Source organism: Opisthorchis viverrini (genome assembly GCF_000715545.1).
Source record: "Opisthorchis viverrini unplaced genomic scaffold opera_v5_29, whole genome shotgun sequence".
NCBI classification, from domain to species: domain Eukaryota; kingdom Metazoa; phylum Platyhelminthes; class Trematoda; order Opisthorchiida; family Opisthorchiidae; genus Opisthorchis; species Opisthorchis viverrini.
In genome coordinates this window covers 2,560,546-2,575,448 of record NW_008751685.1, presented here as the reverse complement: position 1 = coordinate 2,575,448, position 14,903 = coordinate 2,560,546, and the positions used below count along the sequence as shown (strand labels likewise).

Sequence of the window (14,903 nt, the reverse complement as noted above, 5' to 3'; positions counted from 1 at the left end):
CTCTAATGCGGAGCAAAACAGTGTTCACCCAAAGCTGTTTTGAGTAAGAAAATCGATAATCGCCATCAAAGGTTCGGAGTGACCCGATTTGGAAAACAGTGGCATGTAGTAGAAAAATAAACAAAAAAGCTGTGGTCTCGTCACAAACACCCACAAGTGGACATTAAGAAAGACAAAGCAAAATTACATTGGAAATACAAGAATTCGTCCGGAAACTCGTCGTAAAGTTGGAAAAGATAGGGTCCGGAATGTATCCTATCAGGTTGGGTTCGACGACCTACGGAAAGCGAGATTGGGGGTCATGGAGCATTCCGATCAAGGTCGAATCATCCACATAAAATCTGGATTGTCGACTAAATTGTTCCACTTCATCATCATCGTTTGCGGCGAGTAGCAATCGCTGTACATCCTCAGGAGAGTTTGAATGCAGTGCAGCGCCGTTCGTCTTGGAACTCTGGCCACCAGGATGGCTTCTTGAGGTATTCAGGTGCCTCATGGGCACGCCTTGTTGCAGGTGTTCCACATCTCTTCGTTGTCGAGCACGACGTTGCAGATGCATCCACCGATTTCGCAGACGGCAATGCACCAGACAGGCGAAAGCCACCAGCGTGGCGGACACAAGTACCACGAAGGTGAAAATCAGTAGAGCTGAGGTGGAGAGAATGTGAAGTGGGCAATTTATACCAGAGACAACAACAAGAACAATCCTTTCAGAATGAACCGCAACAAAACCGAACATAGCACCTTAGAACGCATGATACTTTACGATATGACGACTGTGATGAAGAACAGTGAGACCGTGAGGAAACGGCAAAATAAACGAAACGCGCAACAGAAAGAAGCACAGCATTGAGCCGCAAAAAACAGGTGAACGCTTCTTACAGGTTACCATCATTTGGGTAGCACTAATGTAACCCCGTAAATTCGCCAATAAGAGAAATAAACTGAAATTTATTCAAACGCAGATCACGGAGTCTGCGGAAATGAGTTATTCTCCTTCGAAGGCGGTTTTTTTTAAAAAAAACCTTGGGAAACTTTGCCCATCCACCGAAGCACTGATCAGGTTCTAACTAGCTGAAGATTATCTACAGGGCACGTGCTTCCAAGAAATTGATGTATTGCAAAATGGCAAATAATGGTTTGGCAAACTAACTCAACTTGATGCAAAGAGGATCCAAAATGGAAATAAAAAACCGCATCCGACTGAGTGATCGCATGGCATCCACAGGATCGTCATTGATCGGAAGACAAACATCTCGTTGGACCACTTCGATGCACCCGTTTCACATTAGTAGACAGTTCATACCGTGGTTTGGAGAGATACCACCACTCGACCTGCGAGTCTCTGCCTCACTGGTTGCTACAAGGAGGATAGCAAGTAACTGTTCAATCATCATCGTCACGATCTTTTGCCGCGAATTTTGCTCGCGTCTAGTTACGACAGCCTTTGACAATGGTGCGTACATCAAGCCAGACAAACGACAGGATATTTTCACCGAATTTTAGTTGCTAGCATGTTTCATTTTGCTTTGGCATGTGGAAACAGCGCAACACAAACGTTCACACAGTCACTCAAGAGCTCAAACCACCAAGGAAAATTTAAAGAAAAACAAATAGCGCTGTTAATCCCATACTGGAAGCCGCCAGTGTGCTAACAAACTCAAGCCCTTCCTTTAAGCAACCTTCTTGATCAGGAACGACCCCGGTTATTTAAACCACCGGGTTAATTGATTAATAATCACCTGATATTTCAGTCACCCCTATTTCAGATTTTTGGGTTAGTCACCTTTGTATATGGATGAATCCGATAAAGAGACACGAAAATAATCCACGCATCTATACAAATCGATGTTTACTTTGTTCTGACCAAAAACAGATCGAAGGCCAAAACTGAAGCTGTCGTGTGATATTATTTTGGTACTCTGAATGAGTTTTTGTCTTGCTGACCGTGATATCCATACAATCCGAGGGAGGCAAGGGAGCTGGACAAAAGCCACTAGAAAGTAGGTGATATTTGAACCAGCAAACCGTATATCAGAGGCTCGATTTCCAAGTTTGCAGTGAATAGGCACCCAAGTATGACCAAGTTAAACCTTTTATCAAAGAACACATCTGTAGACATACACGTCAGCCGTTGTATGCTAGGCTTCTGTCGAGCAATCTTTCCAAAAGATGTTGGGTCGGTCCAGCCGACAGACTCCAACTCTAACATATAGATGGGCTGATTTCAATATCGTTCGACGGTGTAGCTGTCTTGATGGGAATGAACCTTTTTGCACGCTCGATTTTCTCTTTCTTCTTTACGGGGGCAATCTCTCTCCACAGGTGTTTGACAGTTGCATATCCGTATTCAATAGTGGTGCACTCTAGTCCACTATGACAATGTGGACTCACAACTGTCCTCAAATCCGATTTGATGATGTTTTTTGTACCCTCTCGCACTTATCTATTCGATAACGGACACTTTGTCTCCGGAAGTTTGGTAACTACGTACCTACAACCCAATTCGTTTGAATCATGGTAGACTGAAGCCATCAATGCACGACACTATGTCTAGGCAGAGTTGTTTTACGTGAGGAGCTATGTGGGATAAAGTTGATTGGTAAGTAGAACGGACGGTTGGTCTCTGGCCCTTTAACCGATTCGGTGAGCTTTAACTGAACTGCTGGTCAAGCACAGTAAGCAGTCTCTGTGGGACTTGTGGTTAATGAACCTGCGTACAGAGTGCTCCGGCTCACGTGTTCGAAACACGAGAATTCACCGTTTGTAGACTTAAAGAGACAATCTGAACCAACTGCAGCATTGATTTCATCAACTAGAGGGAAGGACGAAAGAAGAAAACCGGGTACTGAAAAAAAGAGATCGGTAATTCACTGCCGTACAACAAGTCAGTTTGTTTGACTAGGTCTTACTGATGAATAATAAAAATTGGAGGGATGTGTGTAGATAGATGCTGAAATCACAAATACTTAGTTCACATCCGTAACATTCAGTGTCTCTTCCCAAGCACAAGGAGAGTCACGCAGACACTATCCCGAAAGGCCGACCGCACCAACAGCGCCAGGACGTCATCTTCTACCGAGTCATAGTTTGTTCACCTACCCGTATACGGTACTTCCAGGTAGATAAGTGGCACACTACCTGTTCAGTGAGACTTACAGTGACGGACGTGATTGTCATACGAAGCACTTGATTCTTCATAAACAATGCGCTGACCAAAGCCCATACGGTAGTATGAAAGGCAAGTCCTCTGAAGCTGAATGCATATCTCTGTGAAGTAACTCCGGTATCTGGGATTCGCTCAATGAGATTACCTATCCCACTACCCTTAAATCAAATCCAGGTTCCGAGATACACAACTTCGGGCGCTTGAATGGTAACAGGCACCATGTTGTCAAAGTGATGAACTTACTGGAGTTAAGCGAGACGTTTAGAAGAGATTACCAAAAAACAGAACGCTATCAGACGTGATACACTACTCATAAGGTTGTTGAAAGTTCTCCGGCAGCTCACGAACGGCTTCGCCCTCCTTGGGACTCATCAGGTAGGCGCGGTCCCTGGGTTTCCGACAGATCCAAACTGCACGAAATTAGCGAAATACATTCGTTTGCAAACCAATTTGGTTTTGCGGAAGACTCACCTGAAACCCAGCTGAATCTCTCGTTTATGGTGATTTTAAGCAACTGAATGTGCTGTGGTGTGCTAATGGACCCCAGTCCTTTACTTAAGCAGCCTTGTTGACCAGGAATGACCCCGGTTATTTAAACCACTTAACTGGTTAATAATCAGCTGACTTTTCTGGCACATCTATTTCATATTTCTGGGTTAATCAAATTTGTATATGGATGAATCCGATAAAGAGACACGGAAAATAACCCACTTAAACAGAAATCGATGTTTACTGTGTCCTGACCAAAAACAGATCGAAGGTCAGAGCTGAAACCGTCATGTGATGTTAATTTGATGCACTAGGCCGCCTCATGTTTCACTTGATACGGTATTTGAGATATCGCGATACATGTATACAAGTAATACACTACTCATAGGACTGCTGAAAATTATTCAGCAGCCCACGACCAGTTTCGCCCTTATTGGGACTCATCAGGTAGGCGAAGTGCCCGGGTTCCCGTCAACCTTGTGCTCTACTTGAACCCAAATTGCATCAGACATCATAAACCAGAGATTCAGCTGGGTTCCTGGTGAGTCTCCCGCAAAACCAAATCAGTTTGCAAATGAGTGTATTTCGCTAACAGCGGTATCAGATTCACAGTCTCAACCAGCTGCTGGGGTCATCTGCTACTGGGACAAGAGTGGAAATACGAAAAAGCTAAGCGAATACAGTCGCATCAAAGTGGTAATAAAAGGATGAGTAGCCTGGTACCTGAGAGCGCGTGCGCAGATACACGGTCGTTTTAAAGGGGGGTTATATGGACAAAGCTCCACGATAAGAAGGATCGATAGATATACATTGATAGTCCATGGTACTCCGTGGTCACCCACACACAGGTAGCACGAAAGACTTGCCCCAGTAAGACCCAGATCAAAGCTGTCCCTTGGAAGTTGAAAACAGAAAACGTTGTGTTTGGTTCAAATGGGCACACCTGACGGTCTTGCCCAGCTTGACATAGTTCAGCGGTTAATACTTGAGGCTACTGACACAAACACAACCTTTCGATCACCATTTTCTGGTCCCAGACCAGCTGGCGATATGTCAGCACTTGTAGCTATCTACGAAAATTGTCACGGCTCAAACGTCCTATTCAGGCACCTTCTTATCACTGCATAAAGGACGTGAATCACCCAAAGTGATCAACAGTTGAGAAAACATTATAGTCAAAATCTAAGCAGGACAAAAATTCGCCACTCAAACAAAATGACGGCTTATCGAGCTCACTACCCGCTATTCGAGAACTTCCGAGTCCCTTCATCGAAATCAGGTAGCTACATGAGGTACATATATGAAGAAAGTAACTAGTGCTTGACTGACACTAAACAAATGAATAAATAATCACACAGTTCAGACAAGTCGAAATAGAGGAATGCTAGTTTCTATTGTCAGGAGTTGGGCCTATCCGACTGAGACGTTAGATTAGTAACGTAGTGACGGAATCCATATGGCTTGCAAACGGTAGCGGGGATCCACTGGAACCCGAGTGGACCAAAATGAACAGACGGTGCATAAAGGAATGCCTGAACTCGTGAAAAATGAACAAATGAAAGAATGGAAAATCCAGTACTACGGGTACCACAATAGCATACCGGTGAGTTTATCCCAGGTGGAATGAAACCATGAAGGAGATTCAGTGGTCACTGATCGCAATAAATAAGAGACGCGAGAAAGACTACCATTATGTGGACCGGGTTTGTCCAGGCCAAGAATGTGACACATCATGGGGTAAATGTCAACCAATCGGATCGAAGGTATAGTGTGGTTTGGTGGGAAGCGATTGAATCCGGGACCAGTAGCCAGGAGAAATGGAGCCATATCTGGTGAATCTGGGTCGTAACCATGTTCACCTCGGTGACCTAAACGGAAAGCAGGGTTTAGTTTCTAGCAAGGTAGAAGCAAAATGACAACAGTTAACGAGTATGCTCGTTTCTTAATTTCTTACGTATATATATATATATATATATATATGGCGCTCATAACTTTTGGCACCGCTGAGTTATCCGATGGGTAATGGGAAACCAANATATATATATATATATATGGCGCTCATAATTTTTGGCACCGCTGAGTTATCCGATGGGTAATGGGAAACCAACCGCAGTAAATCCAAAATCGGTCACTCTGTCACAAAGCATTCAAACAGCTGAAAGAAGTTGGGCGTGACCCTTTCCATCATGGTATGCTTGTTAATGAAAACATCCGACATATGTGAGGCGGGCCTAGCGCACACCAACCGCAAGTTTATAGGGTGACCAAAATCCTGAAAACCCCTTCAGACAATCCGCAGAAAAGCTCACAACACGAATGCCATTCACATTGATGAGGAACGTCTCTAACTAATTTCGAGGAGTGTAACGTGGGCCACAAAAATGGCTGATTACACTAAGAACACCTGTTTCCTGTTGTTGACTCACGGTTTTCCTGCTCTCCTTATTGACATTACTTTTAATGTGGAGCACAAAACAAGGCTCGTTAGGGTAGATGGAGAATTCAGCACCATCACTCACTACTGATGTCCCGCTAGCCTTGTCGACGATTCTGTTAACTCGGAATGTGTAGTGTACCACCAAGCCATTGATACTAGTAGTGTTGGACGCACTTATTCCTAGTAACAGTGCCCTAATCATGCCACAGCATTACTGATATCTTATTCTAGCGATGGTTCTGAGAAACTGGTAATCAAAGACAAAGGGATACCTCCAATCGTCCATACTTGAAAACCAAATCTTACGACATTAAAATACAGCCTCCATCGTGGTCTGACACATACATTACTTGAGGGCCTCCTGATGTCACAAGAAGTAGGCATTGGTAGACTAACTCAAGCCTTTGAGATTCGTACGTAGGCTTCGAATACCATAAGAAATAACAATATCTTGGCTATACGAAACATTTCACGACATCCGCCAGATGCAGTGGAACAAATATCACGTGATAACGAGAATACCATATGCTCCGAGTACCCACTAGCCCCTATGGTGGCAAACGCTCTACATAGAGTCGGCTCATCCCCCCATAGGAACTAGCATCAAAAAGGAAGCATCAAGTATGAGAAAAGCGCGGGCACGGTGAGAAAGGTACTATGCGGCGACCACATACTGAGCGGAAAGCAGAAAGCTCTGCCCAACGAGCTTACCTAGTGACATCGCATCTTTCTTGGACTTCGCGATCATCCAGCCGACATCGGCGTACACAACAACCGGCGCGATACGACGACTGTGAGAATAAAACAGCCGTGCGGGCAATTCATCCTTGCGGTACACAATCATTTTCGGATGCTTGTATTTCAGTTTGTCTATTAGGTGACCTACGGTGAATTCTGCTGGGGACGTAATATCGGAAATGGGAACGTACCTCCTCTGGGCCATAGACCCCATATTACACGGGAAGCCGGACCAGGACTGGTGTACATTGTTTCGTCCAAAAAATCATCCAAAACAACCACCCTCTGTGGATCCACGTCTGACATACCGTGATCGCTCGTCACTATAAGATTCAAAGAGCGGTTCAACTTTGGATTTCTTCGTATCCGGTCTAGCAGATACTCCAAGTCTTGATTAAGATTGGCGATAACATTCAAAACTTCGACCGAACCAGGACCAGTCTTATGACCAGTTGCATCTGGTTCACTGTGGTACAGTAGGGCGAGATTTACGTCACGCTCGAGCCAACCAAGTGCATCTTCGATCGACTTCCTGAAAGAAATATTTGAGTCGAAAACAGGATAATGCACAGATGGAAGATGTCCTTTTATGGGTGCAAGGCTACCTGGCCAAGAGGTGACACCTGTTCGATGACCATGCAGCTGATTGGTTACCCAAATAGGTTCAGCGCCCACATCAAACCAAAGTGACTCAGTCGCCTGGGTTGAATTGCTCAACACAAATGTCTGGTTCAATTCCGGGTCAAAGAACACATTGTCTACGATGCCATGAGTTTCTTCATGCTGGCCAGTGACCATCGAAAAATGATTCGGTGCGGTACGTGTGATGAATTCGTTTTCAACTCTCAACACTCGAAAGCCGGATGACCAAATTCGCTGAAAGCCAGATATGTTCACGCCAAAGGCCAAAGCCTTGTCCATATAGTCATGACGGAACCCATCGAGTGATATTAGAAGGAGCTTACTTCCGACAGCAGTATCATTGATGGGCGCAGTGGTAGCACAAGGATTGGCGCTCAGATAGACGAATAGTGAGAAAAGGAAAGACATTTTCGCATCCGTATTGTTCGCTGAGGTCCAGTTGATTCGCTTTAGTGAATTCGAACGACGGTGGAGACAGATAAAAAGTGGCCTTTTGACTTGAACCAACCAACTCCCCTGGAAGATCCGTTGTACCGGGCCACCAAGTGACCCTATCAAGTCCGCCTATCTGAAACAAAATATAAGGATAATATCGATTCGTTTCGGTCTGTATGGTAAACTTGTGAAGCTATTTATGATCAAGTGGTTTTAAAAATTACCTGCACGAACCCGCAAACAATCAAGTAAACAATTCAACCCATTGGATTTCGGCACCACGGTACACCCGGTGCTCCGAGTGGGACGGATTTTTGTCTCGGGTACCCATCCCTAGGAAGTGGACAGGGGTCTGACCATTTTGTGGAGCAAGTCACGAATGAACAGCGCATGGTGGATAGGCGGTAAAAACACGTGGATAACGGGGTGAATCTTTGTCTAGTCAGTGGTATTTTCAGTAAGTAACACTCAGTGACAGCACTGAGATTGAGGTGACTAATCTTGAGGTCATCTCACATTGGGAGAGAGTGCAAGACTTGCCACAGGTTTGGCCGCCGCCGTTCTCCGGATAGAGCGTTTTGTTTGACCGTCATGACATGAATGATTCATAAGATGCCATTTATCTAGCAACTCAATCAATCTATCTATCAGCTATAAACCGTATACCATAGGCACATTGGTCCCAGCCGCTACGGTTTCGATCACCGCAAAGCGCGGGTGTGCAATGTACAACCAAGCCTTGGAGGCGAACGCATATTCAGTTTGTTCGGAAATTGGGAAGCTACGCATTAAAGGCGATAGCTTTGATACATGAGCGCCACTGACTGCGCGATTAGGCCATTTCTGCGAATGTCATCAACCACTGCTGATTTGAGTCCCGAAGTCCCCATTCGGAGAGCCGGCAGTTGCCCGCCCGACTAAGTTTACTGATTAGTGTTTTCTTACTTCGTTGCCATGTCATACACTATCCACCTCCCGGTCGGCTCCACTCAGTACAGGGCTGGAAAAAAAGCTTCGTGAGGCAGACGGTCTTCTGGCATGCGGAGTACATGCCTCGACCAGCGCAACCTATGAAGCGTGAGTAATTGATCTATCGTGGGAGATTTCCTTCCTCCTAGGACCATCTGGCGTTTCCTCAGCATTACCAATCCGATGGTCCATCCAGGCCTGACCAATGCTGCGGAGACACCGAGGATCAAACATTGACATCTTCCGTTTGTCCTCTGCGCGCGGAGCCAACATCTCCGATCCATAGAGCAGTATGGATCGCACCAACGCAGTGTAAGCTCTTCCCTTGACAGACAAACTCACGTCACGTCGGCGCCATAGATTTCGGAGGTTGGCAAAAGCTGCCCTGGCCTTTCCGATTCGAAAAATGATCTCATCTCCAGCTAGTCTACCGGAATTTATGCAGATGCCCAGGTAAACAAATTTATCTACCACCTCGATTGGCTCACCTGAAAGAATGAGATGTGGGTTTGATCCCACCCAGTCTTGTAGAAGCACTTTACACTTTTCATGTGTGAAGCGCATGCCAAACCATGCGGCAGAGTTACTTAGGTTGTTTCAAACTGTTTGCATTTGGATATGATCTGAACCAAGGAGAGCAATATCGCCTGCATACTCAATGTCTATGAGGGAACGTCCCTGGGGATTTCAACTCCCGAGGTTTCAGAGGCAGACAGAGAAATTTCAAACACCATATCAGTCACAGAGGAAAGTCTTGACTTACACTGGAGGTAGTGAACTCAGGCGAGAGCTTACCGTATACTCGTACACACCCACAGGAGTTCGCATACAGTGCCCTCATGATGGCTAGAAATTTGGAAGGGACACGTTTGATCGCCGGACACTGCCAAAGCTGCTGACGATCGACAGAATCAGAAGCAGCTTTCAAATCATCATCATCATCGACAGCATGACATCAGTGTTCAACACTGATGTTTCACTTCCATACAACCATGATTTATTTCAAAGCCTTATTGTGAAGAAAAGAGTAAACGTGGACAGGGAAGGGACTTAGTGCTAGCTCACCACAATCATTCCGACAGTCAGTTATTGATCCGCGCCATCGGTAACTGATGACAATGTGGTCCATTTGAGTTTGTGGCCGGTGACTTAGCACGATAACAACCCCTGCATATCCCACTGCAGCAGCCTCTGGATCACCAGAGGTGTGCAGCCTGAAGCGATTGGAGACTGATGGGATGGTTGGCTCAATCAATGTGCTTGAATCTTGAATTCTAGTTTCCGAGACACAGCACACACCAATGCCAAGCGAGTCCAGTTTGAGTGCAAAAGCAGCTTGTTGTCCTGCTTGCTTCAGAGTGCAGACAGTGAACGCGGCCAGATAGACTGGATGTCAAGGCTTGAGGACTGATTTGGAGATTCCTTAAGACGTCGGCGCCATGTGACGAGCAGATGCTGCACGCAAAACCGATGCATGACGAACGGAGTCATCAGTCCTAAGTGCTGGACCTACAAGGAGAGAGTTATTAATGGGGGAGAGAGAAGGGGGAGAAAAAGCATATGAAAGAGAAAGAAGGGAGGTGTTAGCTATAGTTTGTTTTCCGTTACCCGCCCTGCTGTATGCAGCAAGTAAGGCGACCCGGCTGACGGCATTACACGACGGCCGATGTGGCATGAGAGCATTGATGGTCGTGAATGTCATGGTTGCACGAGGACTGGGATACTGCCAGGGCACCCACACCAACGTGGGACGTCTGAAGGAGTGACGCTGTTCAAGAATTTGTCTCAAGGTAAAGACACGGTCGATTCATCTTCGACCGTGGAGAAACCTAGCTTGATTCTCACGAATCTGTCTTTCCCGATAATCGATCAATCTGCGCAAAACAATGCCAGACAGCACCTTGGATGCGACGATATCAGGCTGGAACCACGAAGGTTTTCACGTGACATTCATTCTTCCTTTCCGAAATTTGAGATGACGGTTGAGAAGCTGCATTCCGCTGGTATTCTGTTTCGGTTCCAAATCTTCTGCAGTGTGGTTGTCAGACTATTCACCAGGAATTCGCCATCCTCTTTGAAGAGCGCGCGGTGTAGACCTTCCGGGCTAGGTGCCTTATCGCGATTCAGGGTTGGAATTTCACGCTGGATTTCGGTTGCTTATGATGGGTTGGTGTCATGTTCCATTCTGGCCCGCTTAGTTCTTCCAGCGGTTGTGTTGAAGGAGACCAGATGAACTGTTCTTCGAAGTGCTCGACCCACCGCTCAAGAAGGCGAATGAGGGAGTGGATTGCTCTATCTTTTTCGCATATTGTTTCACTGACACCTGCCTCTTTTTGACCCGTTGATCGAATCAGTTGGAACAAGGCGTGGATGTTGCCTGCAGCGAAAGTCTTCTTCATTTCCGTCATGATTTTTGTGTGCTTATTCTTATACTTACCATATATACTCGTACTGAACTTTTGTATGTACATTTCAGCTCATGTACGCTTGTTCTTAGACAAGTAAAACGTTGCTTATCCTCGAAAACCTGGACTCTGTTCTAACTCGTTCTCGGACTATTTCTAAACGTCTCAATTTACTTGTCTAAGAACACAATGGACTCGCAACTACGACTTCGGTTCTTCGACGCTGACCCAAACTCCGCAGACGTAGCAAGACGCTGGAATCACTGGTTTTGTACCTTCGAAACCTATCTGAAAACCGTCGAATCTTCTAAACCCGACAAACTTGAAACTCTCATCCACTTTGTGGATCCGTTAGTATATGATCACATTGCTGATCACACCGACTATGAATCTGCAATCGCCACGTTACGGAAATTATATGTCCGTCCAAAAAATGTCATATATGCACGCTACCTGCTACAGACCTACAAACAGGAGAGTGGACAAGATATCGATCAGTTCGTACAAAAACTGAAATCATTAGCCAAAGACTGTGAGTTTAAATCTGTGTCTGCAACTGAATATCAAGATGAGTGCGTGCGTGATGCTATAATTAATGGCCTGGCGTCCACATCCATCCGCGAGAAGCTTCTAGCACAAAGCGAACTCACTCTGGACCAAACATATCAGCTGGCTAGATCCCTCGAATTGGCTCACAAACAGTCACAGTCATATGTTAGTAACGAACCCATATCTTGCTCTACGATTCCACCCATTTCACAGAATCCCGAACTGCGTGTTGATCCCACCACTGCTGCTGTAAAATCCATTCAGACATGTTATTTCTGCGGTTATGATGCACATCCTCGTCCAAAGTGCCCCGCTCGCGAAGCCGTCTGCAATCTTTGTGGTAAACGCGGTCACTTCCGCCGCGTGTGCCGTTCAAAAAATACCTCCAAGTTCCACACAAGTTGTACAACAAAGCCTACTTTATCGTCATTATTCGTTGCAGCAGCTCCTACCTGCCTGGCGCATGCCATCGCAACTATCGAAGTCAATGGCATCACTCTCCGTGCTCTGGTCGACACAGGGAGTTCTTGCAGTTTCATTAACGCTAAGGTCGTGAAACTGCATAATTGGAAAATTTATCCAACTTTCTCAGTCGTCACAATGGCGTCTACATCCCTATCTTGTCGAACGACTGGTTACGCTTGTGTTTCTGTCCGATACAGAGATACCTCATACAGTGAACTGAAGCTCTTTGTAATGCCAAACCTCTGCACCGACGTTTTACTCGGGCATGACTTTCTAGGTCTACATGGCAAGGTAGAAATTTCATTCGGCGGGGATCGTGATGCGCTCACCATCTGCGGCCTGACGGCTGTAAACGTTGAATCACCATCACTTTTCGCCAACTTGTCTCCAGATTGCAAGCCTGTTGCAACCAAATCAAGAAGGCATCATCCGGATGATGAAAAATTCATTCGCGCCGAAGTTGACCGCTTATTGCAAGAAGGCATCATCGAACCGTCAACGTCTCCCTGGAGAGCGCAGGTTTTGATTACTAAGGGTATCAATCACAAACGCCGGATGGTTGTTGACTACAGCCAAACTATCAACCGGTTCACATATCTGGACGCTTACCCTCTGCCACGCTTGGACAAAATGATTGAGGAGATTTCGCACTACGAAGTCTATAGTACATTAGACCTCTTGTCTGCTTACCATCAAGTCCCCATCTCGGCATCCGACAAACCTTTTACAGCATTCGAAGCATGTGGTGGCCTGTTTCAGTTTCGTCGCATACCCTTCGGTGTCACAAACGGTGTTGCGTGTTTTCAGCGAACTATTAACAATATCATTACGACTGAAAAGCTGAAAAGCACGTATGCCTACATAGACAATGTGACTATTTGTGGCAAGACCCAAGAGGAACACGATCTCAATCTCCAGTCGTTTTTGAGAGCTACGAGGAAGTATGGGATCACTCTTAATGATGACAAAACAGTCACTTCTTCAAAAGTTATCCGCCTCCTAGGTTATGAGGTTTCAAAGGGTGTCATTAGACCAGACCCTGAACGCATGGAACCCATCCGTCAGTTACCTCTTCCGCGTACTACCACGGAAATGCAACGTATCATCGGTATGTTTGCATATTATGCTCATTGGATATCCTCATTTTCCGACAAAATCAACAAACTGGTAAAGAATAAAACTTTTCCCCTACCTGCCGACGTCGAGTTGACCTTCGACAACCTAAAGAACGAACTAGAAAATGCTACACTAATCACAATAGATTATAACGAGCCTCTGGTTGTTGAAACGGATGCCTCCGATGTGGCTATAGCCGCGTCCCTAAGCCAAAACCGTCGGCCGGTAGCCTTTTTCTCGAGGACACTCAATCCGAGCGAGAAGAATCATTCTGCCATCGAGAAGGAGGCCTACGCTATCGTTGAATCCATCCGGAAATGGCGGCATTATCTACTCGGAAGACCCTTCAAACTGATCACCGATCAGCGTTCAGTCTCATTCATGTACGGCGGTGGACAGAAGGGTAAAGTGAAAAACGACAAGATACAACGATGGAGGATTGAGCTGTCCGAGTACAAATATGATGTCATATACCGACCTGGCAAGGACAATCATGTCGCCGACACTCTGTCACGAAACGTATGTGCTTCCATGGGGAGCAATAACCAACTCGGAGAGCTCCATAACTCCCTCTGCCATCCAGGCATTACCCGTATGTTTCATTTTGTGCGTTGCAAGAATCTCCCCTACTCCGTCGACGATGTCAAGCGCGTCATTTCCTCCTGCAAAGTGTGTGCTGAACTGAAGCCAAGATTTTGGAAATCCTCTGGTAGACTCATTAAAGCAACACAACCTTTTGAACGTCTGAGTTTGGATTTTAAAGGTCCTTTGCCATCTAATACACGCAACCGCTACTTACTCACTATAATTGACGAGTTCTCTAGATTCCCATTTGCATTTGCGTGTGCGGATATGACCTCGGCAACTGTGATTGACTGTCTCACACAAATCTTCTGTCTGTTCGGAATGCCAGCCTATATCCATTCCGACAGAGGCTCATCGTTCATGTCGTCTGAGATCAATAGCTTTCTTCTGGAGAAAGGTGTTGCTATGAGTCATACATCAGCTTATAATCCACAGTGTAACGGTCAAGTTGAGCGTCTCAACGGTACTCTCTGGAAAACAATAAGCTTAGCGCTGAAATCTCACAATCTCCCGCCTTCCCGTTGGGAATCAGTACTCCCTGATGCTCTACACAGCCTCCGATCATTGTTATGTACAGTCACTAATTGTACTCCACACGAACGTTTGTTCCAATACGCACGTCGATCAACATTTGGAATATCGTTGCCATCTTGGTTGACCACCCCTGGTCCAGTTCTGCTGCAACGAGGTGATAGGTCATCCAAGTACCAACCACTAGTAGAAGAAGTTGACCTTCTGAACTGCAACCCACACTACGCACACATTGCTCATCGAGACGGAAGAGTCGAAACCGTGTCCCTTCGCCGTCTAGCCCCAGCTGTTCAGAGTACAACTGACAATGTTCTCAATCTGTCTGAATCCAACGAGGATACCGAACACCCAGATACGACTGAACTAACCGGAC

General features: G+C 45.9%; 1 protein-coding gene across 1 annotated transcript; it reads right to left on the bottom strand.

The window, feature by feature from the left end:
- On the bottom strand, window positions 1-7,883 carry T265_02430 (hypothetical protein; the record flags this gene model as incomplete). The annotated part of the gene is made up of 4 exons (XM_009166663.1): window positions 1-648; window positions 5,260-5,526; window positions 6,807-6,992; window positions 7,025-7,883. 4 exons carry the CDS (start codon window positions 7,881-7,883, stop codon window positions 278-280), a joined length of 1,683 nt encoding a protein of 560 aa, XP_009164927.1.
- Window positions 7,884-14,903: the final 7,020 nt, after the last annotated feature.